This window comes from Xyrauchen texanus, chromosome 50 (assembly GCF_025860055.1).
Source record: "Xyrauchen texanus isolate HMW12.3.18 chromosome 50, RBS_HiC_50CHRs, whole genome shotgun sequence".
Taxonomy (NCBI): Eukaryota; Metazoa; Chordata; class Actinopteri; order Cypriniformes; family Catostomidae; genus Xyrauchen; species Xyrauchen texanus.
Window position 1 is genome coordinate 19,293,342 of NC_068325.1, and position 10,518 is coordinate 19,303,859.

Consider the following 10,518-nt stretch of genomic DNA (forward strand, 5'->3'; position numbering starts at 1 on the left):
TTGGCAGATGATCACATGTGCTGAAGCGGCGCAGACTTTAATCGTTCGCTCTTAGTTTTATAATATTTATAATATCTAAAATGGACAGTTTCGGTGCAGATTATTCCTCTGGCTCTTCGGCTGGGAAAATGGACACTGGCACGATAATGGAGCAAGTCAAAGTTCAGATCGCTGTCGCAAACGCTCAAGAACTGCTGCAGGTTTGTGACTTTATTCAGGAATTTGTCTTGGTGACAGAAGCTTCCAGTGCACAAACAATACAACAACAAGACAGAGTTAATAATTATAATAAAACACATATATATAATATAGAAATACAGTATAATACAAATAGATATGTAGACGTACGTACAAATACATATAAATCTGTTATATACAGATTCAAGCGAATAGGACGTTAATTTGCGATTTAATAAAGTGTATATATATTAACTTCAGTGTGCTTTTTAAATGTATACATCTGCATTTGAGAGGCATGTTTTCTATACTAAGAGTTTGCTATCTTTGCTGAAAATAGGGAGTATTCTTAAAAAAAGTGCTATAGAAATACCAGTTTATATTTTGGACATGCAGCATAGGAGTTCTTTGTATGTGAATATGGTGATCACTCAATACCATATAACAAAGTACCACTTTATTACAATGTTTTTTTTTTATTTGCTTCATGTTAATACCGACTATATAGTAATTTAAAGGTGCACTCAGTCATTTTTTTCCTCATTAAAAATTATTGTGCAAAATATGTGTGAAATCATGAGCACACACACATTTAAATGAGGAACCTATCAGTAACTTTATAAAAGCTGTTTTATTGTACATGGAGGGGGTCCGCACATGGGGGCGGCCATATTGAAATCACATGATCAGCCGTATACTACTCACTTAATCTCAGTAACCATCCTGTCATGTGACACTTTTACTCATTGATTAAATTAATCATGGCTGACTGTGAATACTACATTTCTACAATGATATCATATGAAACTGAAAACTATTGATTTTAAATGATGCTGCATTAAGCCACAAGGTGTCAGTGTAATCCAAGATGGCACAAGTTACCAAGTGCACCTTTAATGGTATGCTTTGAAGGTTCTTGGTCAGGCATGTTATATACATTTAAAGTGCAAAATTCCACGTAGCTTCTCTGCCCATAATGTCATAAAAGCTGCACAAAAATGATAAAATATTTAATTACAAAAATTGTATATAGCTGGTCGTCACACTGCAGGACAAATCAACTTACCAAACATATTTCATGTCTACTGTTTTGCTGTAAAATGATACTGACAGTCTTATCGAGCACATTTTAATTTGCATTAGTCCTACATTGCAGAGAATGACTGATAAATGCTTCAAGAAATGCATCGGCAAGCCAGGAAGCACACTGGACAATTCTGAACAGGTATTGGCGTTAAAACCGTAATCACTTCCTGTATTGATGTTTACTTGTGGAAGTAATATCCTACCTAACCCATCCCAAACCCTTGTGTTTTCCCAGAAATGCATCGCCATGTGCATGGATCGCTATATGGATGCATGGAACACGGTCTCGCGTGCATATAATTCAAGATTACAAAGGGAAAGAGCTCGGATTTGATGTGCACATGCTGGCCAGTAATACTTCTGTATCACCTGGGTATGCAGGTAGAGATGCTCTGTCTGCACAACATGTGTATAGACGGCTTTCTGACCTCACATCAACAGCTGATCACTACCGAATCAACCAGGTGGATCGGATTTATACCGTACATGCCATGGACTTTTTTAAAACGTGTTAAAACAATTATTTAAGACATTTGTCATCGAATGATTTGCAAGTTCCAATTAGGACTATTATGGATAGATTGTGGTTGCATTGCATATGCTTAAAATTATGCCCAGAATTGAGATTATGGGTCAAAAATGTATCTACATCCACTCTGTACCCTGTTTATAGGTCTCACTGTGTTTAGCAATGGAAGATCTTGTGTTGTTATCCGTTCATCAAGCTGCCAATCCAAATGTAGCGAGCCATCTTGTCATTTGTGGATCTTTTTTTTCCCCAGAGTGAACGACTCACTTTAACATCTGTTTCACAAACATACTTCTTCTTCAAAGGGGTGTCTTTGTTGCAAGTGGCCTCTTCATCAAGAGCAGCCAAATAGTGCTTCTTTACCGCAAAGAACAAAATGCAATAGTCAAACCTGGAGTGTCATTTGGCTCATTGTCGGTTTAGTACAGTGCTCGTTTTGTTTAGAACCACCGATCCTGGTGTAAAAGTATTTTAGGAATTTTGTGAAATTATGGAATGCAAATAATTACCATCAAATGATACATTTTTATTGTTGACAAAGTAAGAGAATGTAGCACCATTTGTAACAATTAACAAGTCAAATCTACTGGAGTGAAAGATGTATAGACCCATATTTAATTAAACACAACTGAAAACAAGGCTGTGAGAGATAGAAGTACATGAATGGGTTAAAATGTCATGCGATCCAAGACATTGAGCGCATTTAAATGCATGTTCTTATATGATTATGCCTAAGCTAACAATGTGTGTGGTCATGTAAACTTACGAAACGGCCTTTATCGGTTATAAATGGTGTTAGAATAAACCGATCGTCCCGGGTAGATTATTGTCCATTACGCAGATTTTGCATTGCATGTATGAATGGCCTTCCTCACATTCTTACCGCCGTATCCAACGTCCGAATGTATTGTGCATATAACGTTAGCCAGCTGGTAGTTAGCTGTGCAGTGTGTAAACCTCACTCCCCTGGCGTCAATAGGCGCACTAGCAACTGACGCTAGAGGCTGTAGCCTTTAGCCTCCATGTTAGCGCGCGCGCCTCCCATGCCGGAGACGCCGGTTCGAATCTCGCTCTGAGCTGGTCGAGCAGTTCTGCGTTGTTCTGTCTTTTTCTGAGCGCTGAAACAAAAACATTTATTATTAATTTGGCATCGGCCTTACAACGTAAATGTGATTATTTCAAATGTCAAGGGTAAACAAGGATTTCTCTTTTCTTTTTAAATAAACAGATTTTTTGGAGTAACTAGTGTATTGGCGAGCATGTAAATGGTCTTAAGAAAGTAAGACCCATTGAATGGGTGGTACATTCATCTCTCACAGCCTCATTTTGATTTTTGCGTAAAACATGACGTCTACCAGAGGCAGTGCTAGGATTTGGTCTCTTGAGTTGGGGGCAAGAGGTTAACCGTTGATCGTCTTGCCACTGTCGGGGCAATGGGGCATGAGGAAAAACTGGGGGGGGGGTGCGCGCCCCGTCATAGTCCCAGCCATTATATCTACCCTGACTGAGGTCCATGGTCTCCTTTTTCCTTTTGAAATCATAGTTTGTCAATGTAACTTTGGGTTTGATTAGAGACAAACAAATGTCGCCATATTTTAGTTCCTTGCTTATGTAATCTCTGTAGGAAAGCAGCTTAACTTGATGATTTCTGTATATCTTTTAGCAATATGGGTTACTCTTAGGCCCATACATTTCTACAGAACTCGAATGCCCATATTTCACAGAGTTCCTGTATTAGAAATTGCAAATAAAGTCAGTGATTCCATATGGGCCTGGTTACGGTTTGTCTCGACTAGAGGTGGAGAGTAACAAATTACAACTACTTTCGTTACAGTACTTGAGTACATTTTTGATTTCAAATTAATTTGAAATATAAATAAATAATAGTACTTTTATTTGAGTTGATTAAAAATGTAGTATTCAACTTCGCTACAGTTATTTTTCACCACAATTGCAAATAGATTGCAGGGCTTACCCGTCATGAAACCCACACGTGCTCCAATGACGAGCAAAATCAATATGGCAGCTAATGTGAAACATTGGCTTTGGGTCGTCCTCAGGCCACTTTTTCAAATCCTTCTCCATTGCAATCTAGACAAAAACCTGCAACACATCCTGGACATCCAAACCCTAAAACACAAGAAGTCATGGGGGTATAAGTTACACACAGTAAAACCGTTCATCTCCTAACAACACCTCCAGAATCACTGAGTTTGGGTTAGTAAGACATCAGATGTTGAAGAGCATCCTGTGGGAACTGTAAGTGAAAATCACCTCGTGGGATACCAAAGTATTATTTCACTAGCCATACAATTAAACAATACAAGGAGTGTTTCCAAGAAGCCAAAACAAACCTCTGTCAATTCAGAAATGTGAAGCCTTCTGTTTCAGATGGGATGATATAGCTACACAGCAGGCTTGTAAATGCCACAACAACTCTCTCATATTGCCAAAAAACAGTAAACTGGGTGTTTACTTGTATGCAAATTAAAACTTGAATTGCAAATACATTGTTTCCTTGCATGCATGGCTACAGTTCTGGCATGCATTTAACAAAACAGAACAATATGTTCCAATTTAAACGGGTATATAGTATATAATGGCTATTTTATGCATTTTTAAGCTATGTAATGTATATCTATAGTATGCAAATGGAATATGCATGTATTAAATATAAAATCTATAATATAAGAAATATGTATACAAATACACTATTGAAATGCTATTCAGAAAAGATTAACACAAACAACATTAGGCCTATTTTTTTGCACAGAAAACTTTAATCTGCTGTTCTAGACAGCATAAATGCCACAACAATGCTCCCATTACAAGCATGCATGCAAAAAACAAAAACAAAACAAACAAAAAACAGAGGGAATATAATGACTCTTCCAATAAAACATATATCATACATGCAGAAACAGTGCAATAGTATGCAACATTTTGGCAAACAGTGCAATGTATTCCAAATACAATGTAAATATAACTAAATAAAATACATTTCATATTTTAAAATTAAATAAAACATTTATTTTTTATTTTTATTAAACTTAAATATTTTGTTACCAAATAATTCAATTATTATTCTGTAGAATTTACACAAAGTACTACAAATAACATAATCTCATTGTAGGACGAATAACTACTAAACTAGTCTCAAAAGAGATGGTTACAGTTTCAGACCTCATTTGGGCAATGCGGAAATGAATAAACTGATGTCCGTGGAAACACGCGATGTGGTTAGTAACTGTACAGAACGCAGCGCTGTTTAGGCGGTCGGCTCTCTTGTGGGCGTGGCTTTACGAAGGTTAGCGTGTGATCTCATCTCTGATTGGTCAATGTTGCAGCGATGTTTTCCCTCTTTTGACAGAATCCGCAGAAATGATCGTATTTAAGCACTTTCGACAAACATTAAAGCATTTGTTAAATCAGCAAAGACTCACAACGTTTTTTAAAGAAGTTTGAACGATTAGGAAAAAAACAAACAATATATAGTAGTTTTTGGGAGGGGTTAAATTACACTTTTTGATTTAATTGGGATAACAGTGATTTGGGTGCACTCCAAAGCTTGAATTAAAATACAGTATATTTACAGATATTTTGTTATTTTTCTTTAAAATTCAGTACATATGTGCAAACTATCACATCCCTTCCTCAAAAAACACAATAATTGAAATTCTGATTGAATTTTATCTGACAAACCTCATTAGAATATATAATTTTTTATATTTTCCATTTGTATCTGCTTATATTTGAATTCAAAGATCTCTCCACATAGCATCCATTAAAGGAATATTCCGGGTTAAATACAAGTTAAACTCAGTCGACAGCATTTGCGACAATGTTGATTACAATGTCATTTTTAACTCATCCCTCCTTTTCTTTAAAAATAAAAGCAAAAATTGAGGTTCCAGTGACACACTGACAATGGAAGTGAATGGGGCACATTTTTGGAGAGTTTAAAGGCATGTGTGAAGCTTATAATTTATTTATTTTTTAAAGAAAAAGAGAGATTAATTGAAATAAATATTGTGGTAATCTGATGCTTCAAATGCTGTCGATAAAGGCTTAACTTGTATTGATCCCCGAATATTCCTTATATTCTTTATTTCTTAGATAAAAGACTATTTAATGTTAGTAAATAAGTTGAACCAGCAATCATAAATCAACAAAGAATTATATAATTTTAGGATCAGTCGGCATCTTTAGATTTCTTCTGAAAACATGTTTAGTATTTTATCTATTTAAAGTTTAATTCAATTACTCATGCAAACTGGTACAGATAATGGACAATGTCACGTTGTGATGGGGCAATACTTTAAAGGAAAATGTACATTTATGTTTCTAGTATTTTAGCTTTGATGAAACACCAAGGAACCCCGCAAGTGAAAATGTTTTAGTCTTATAGGGGTCCGGGACCCCCCTAGCCCACCCTCAATTTGAACACTGTTTACAGAGGAACAATATAATATACAAGATAACTCTCGCTTCAGTTGTACTCAAAAACATTAAATTAAAGTCACATCTTATATATTTTATAGAACATAGATCTTTTTCGCTGCCGTGGAGAATAGAGCAAGTCTCCACATGCGCGACTACTCCACAGTAAATAAGCCACGTGATAAGATGCGCGGGTTGATGTCTCAGAAGAGGAGGCAACTGAGATTCGTCCTCCACCACCTGGATAGAGGCAAGTTACTACGCCACCATGAGGACTTCGAGCGCATTGGGAATTCCAGATTTGTATATCCGAAACCGACCGGTATATCAGTTTTACCAGTCTCGGTACCGATAGTTGCTTTTTGGAACAATCGGTTATTGGCAAAGATCTCTACCAATAGTTGCCGATATCAATAAACCTCATCTTCTGAAATACACACACACACACACATATACAGGTCCTTCTCAAAAAATTAGCATATTGTGATAAAGGTCATTATTTTCCATAATGTAATGATAAAAATTAAACTTTCATATATTTTAGATTCATTGCACACCAACTGAAATATTTCAGGTCTTTTATTGTTTTAATACAGATGATTTTGGCATACAGCTCATGAAAACCCAAAATTCCTATCTCAAAAAATTAGCATATCATGAAAAGGGTCTCTAAACGAGCTATTAACCTAATCATCTGAATCAACTAATTAACTCTAAACACCTGCAAAAGATTCCTGAGGCTTTTAAAAACTCCCAGCCTGTTTCATTACTCAAAACCGCAATCATGGGTAAGACTGCCGACCTGACTGCTGTCCAGAAGGCCATCATTGACACCCTCAAGCAAGAGGGTAAGACACAGAAAGAAATTTCTGAACAAATAGGCTGTTCCCAGAGTGCTGTATCAAGGCACCTCAGTGGGAAGTCTGTGGGAAGGAAAAAGTGTGGCAAAAACGCTGCACAACGAGAAGAGGTGACCGGACCCTGAGGAAGATTGTGGAGAAGGACCGATTCCAGACCTTGGGGACCTGCAGAAGCAGTGGACTGAGTCTGGAGTAGAAACATCCCCGCATTCCCCAGGTCAAGCCACTTTTGAACCAGAAACAGCGGCAGAAGCGCCTGACCTGGGCTACAGAGAAGCAGCACTGGACTGTTGCTCAGTGGTCCAAAGTACTTTTTTCGGATGAATGCAAATTTTGCATGTCATTCGAAATCAAGGTGCCAGAGTCTGGAGGAAGACTGGGGAGAAGGAAATGCCAAAATGCCTGAAGTCCAGTGTCAAGTACCCACAGTCAGTGATGGTCTGGGGTGCCATGTCAGCTGCTGGTGTTGGTCCACTGTGTTTTATCAAGGGCAGGGTCAATGCAGCTAGCTATCAGGAGATTTTGGAGCACTTCATGCTTCCATCTGCTGAAAAGCTTTATGGAGATGAAGATTTCATTTTTCAGCACGACCTGGCACCTGCTCACATTGCCAAAACCACTGGTAAATGGTTTACTGACCATGGTATTACTGTGCTCAATTGGCCTGCCAACTCTCCTGACCTGAACCCCATAGAGAATCTGTGGGATATTGTGAAGAGAAAGTTGAGAGACGCAAGACCCAACACTCTGGATGAGCTTAAGGCCGCTATCGAAGCATCCTGGGCCTCCATAACACCTCAGCAGTGCCACAGGCTGATTGCCTCCATGCCACGCCGCATTGAAGCAGTCATTTCTGCAAAAGGATTCCCGACCAAGTATTGAGTGCATAACTGAACATAATTATTTGAAGGTTGACTTTTTTTGGTATTAAAAACACTTCTTTTATTGGTCGGATGAAATATGCGAATTTTTTGAGATAGGAATTTTGGGTTTTCATGAGCTGTATGCCAAAATCATCAGTATTAAAACAATAAAAGACCTGAAATATTTCAGTTGGTGTGCAATGAATCTAAAATATATGAAAGTTTAATTTTTATCATTACATTATGGAAAAGAATGAACTTTATCACAATATGCAAATTTTTTGAGAAGGACCTGTATACTTATACTGTATATACAAAACTCTTCATCTGGTGGAGATATATATATATATATGCTATAAAAAGCTTCATTTGGTAATTACTAACATTGTCGGGCTTGTTTATAGTTAAAAGTCTGGTGTTATGTACCAAATCTTAATTTTACTGGATATTAATGAGACTTTGGTTGCACACTAAACTGCTTTTGGGATTGTATACATTTTGAACATTTGTAGCCTCAACGTCTGTGCCCGTCTTAGGTAGGCAAGACTAAGAAATGTATAATCATTTTATAAATTGATTTTTAAAACAAACTATCGGATGATTTATCAGTTATCGACATTTTCCATCACCTTGGTAATCAGTATCAGCAAAATCAAATATCAGTGGACCTCTAATGTAAACCCAGTCCTTTTTATGCTATTATACAACTTGATACACGTAGAAAAAACATTCCCCAAAATGAAGAAGCATCCCAGAATTGAATCTTTACAGTTGAACAGGTATTAGTATTGTGTATTTTGAACAGAGGGGACACCATTAAGGTAAACGAGAATGTTATCTGAAGGCGTCTGGTTGTTTTTCGAACCTAAGCCACTCTAAATACAGTTTGCATTAAGCACATATAATGCTGTCAATGTCTTAACAATTTGAATGTCTACAAAAGCTTTCTTAAAAGGTAAAACAAAAGCAAGCCAATGGGATCCACACAGTCGTAAACATTGTTTTTGTTTAAATCAGAAATGATGAAATCCCAGATGTTTATTAATGTCCAAATTAACTTCAGAACCAGAGGAACACTATGTGCCCATTTTCATAAACGGTAAACATGTCACATATTTCACCATAATCAACATACACATAAATTGCTGGAACAATACCAACAAAAAAAATTCATCCCGGGTCTAAATACAAAATGCAAAAAGAAATGTAATCAGTGTGACATCACTATCCATTATTTCAGGCCTAGCAAAAAAAAACATCTACACAACGCAGGAAAACAACTTGTGTCTGTTTGTTTTTGTACATTCGTGTCTATTTTATCCATCCTGCTGTTGAATGAATGGGTTTGGAATGGCTTCCATCCCGTCCTGTGGACAGATAAGCACAACCGACGTCCCTCGACACACAACCAGACCGAGCTGCCTTGTGTCTTCCGTTAATTTATACTGGTCATCAGGATCTGTGAGAAAAGGATGTGATCAGGAAGATTCGAAATACATTTTTATTATTATTATTATTATTATTTATACCCTTTTCTCCCAATTTGGAATGCCCAATTCTCACTACTTAGTAGGTCCTCGTGGTGGCGTGGTTACTCACCTCAATCCGGGTGGCGGAGGACAAGTCGCAGTTGCCTCCACTTCTGAGACCGTCAATCAGCGCATCTTATCACGTGACTCGTTGTGTATGAAACCATGGAGACTCACAGCATGTGGAGACTCTTGCTACTGTCCACGATCCACACACAACTCACCACACGCCCCATTGAGAGCGAGAACCCCTAATCACCACCACGAGGAGGTTACCCCATGTGACTCTATCCTCCCTAGCAACCGGGACAATTTGGTTGCTTAGGAGACCTGCTGGAGTCACTCAGCATTAATACTCTATGAGCTACCCAGGCCAACAATTGACCAATTATTAAGACTTACCTCGCATGTATTCAATGGTGCCATCCAACACAAGATTTAACAGTGGGTCAAAGCCTTTTAAGACACCACTAGCTGAGAATCAAAAATGACACGAAATTATAGATTTTATTACATTTGACAAATACTCAATTATTTTACTTTCATCTACATGAGGTAAATGTTCAATTATGGAGATTTGTTTTAAAATATAATGTGTTAATTATAATTAAAACTCTAGTCTTGCATCAGAAAAAGAATAGCTTGATACTAAAGAGAAATTTGGTTATGACCTTTTATAATTCAACAATAATATTGTTTTACCTTCACGGCCTCCTTGGAACTTTACTCTGATATGTTTGTCGATGTATTTCGACAAATCGAATATACTTTCCTTCTTTTTCTTCTCTTTATCCTGACAATTAAAGTCACATGTTATATATTTTATAGAATAAATGATAGATAGACCACAATATCTAGCGAACTCTAGGCTGTACAAATATAAAATGCTTAATGTACGCAGCACATTCCTTTGTTTACATATTTATCAAAGCCACGTGTTCATAAATGCGTTTATTGAGTGAACGGTGCGAAAACGTTTGTTACTCACCGCCATTTTCGATGCTGCTTTATCCCGCCCACTTCGTGTTTAACGT

At 37.2% G+C, this 10,518-nt stretch overlaps 2 protein-coding genes across 2 annotated transcripts; one reads left to right on the forward strand and one right to left on the reverse strand.

The window, feature by feature from the left end:
• Positions 1 to 4,175, forward strand: LOC127641315 (mitochondrial import inner membrane translocase subunit Tim13). Its single transcript, XM_052124243.1, has 3 exons — positions 1 to 200; positions 1,334 to 1,402; positions 1,499 to 4,175. Exons 1-3 carry the CDS (start codon positions 81 to 83, stop codon positions 1,595 to 1,597), a joined length of 288 nt encoding a protein of 95 aa, XP_051980203.1. The 5' UTR covers positions 1 to 80; the 3' UTR covers positions 1,598 to 4,175.
• Positions 4,176 to 8,273: 4,098 nt separating this feature from the next.
• On the reverse strand, positions 8,274 to 10,495 carry LOC127641105 (U6 snRNA-associated Sm-like protein LSm7). The gene is made up of 4 exons (XM_052123875.1): positions 10,473 to 10,495; positions 10,187 to 10,277; positions 9,887 to 9,958; positions 8,274 to 9,414 (listed from the first exon to the last, which is right to left on the reverse strand). The coding sequence occupies exons 1-4, from the start codon at positions 10,476 to 10,478 to the stop codon at positions 9,272 to 9,274; spliced, it is 312 nt and encodes a 103-aa protein (XP_051979835.1). The 5' UTR covers positions 10,479 to 10,495; the 3' UTR covers positions 8,274 to 9,271.
• Between the last annotated feature and the right edge of the window lie 23 nt (positions 10,496 to 10,518).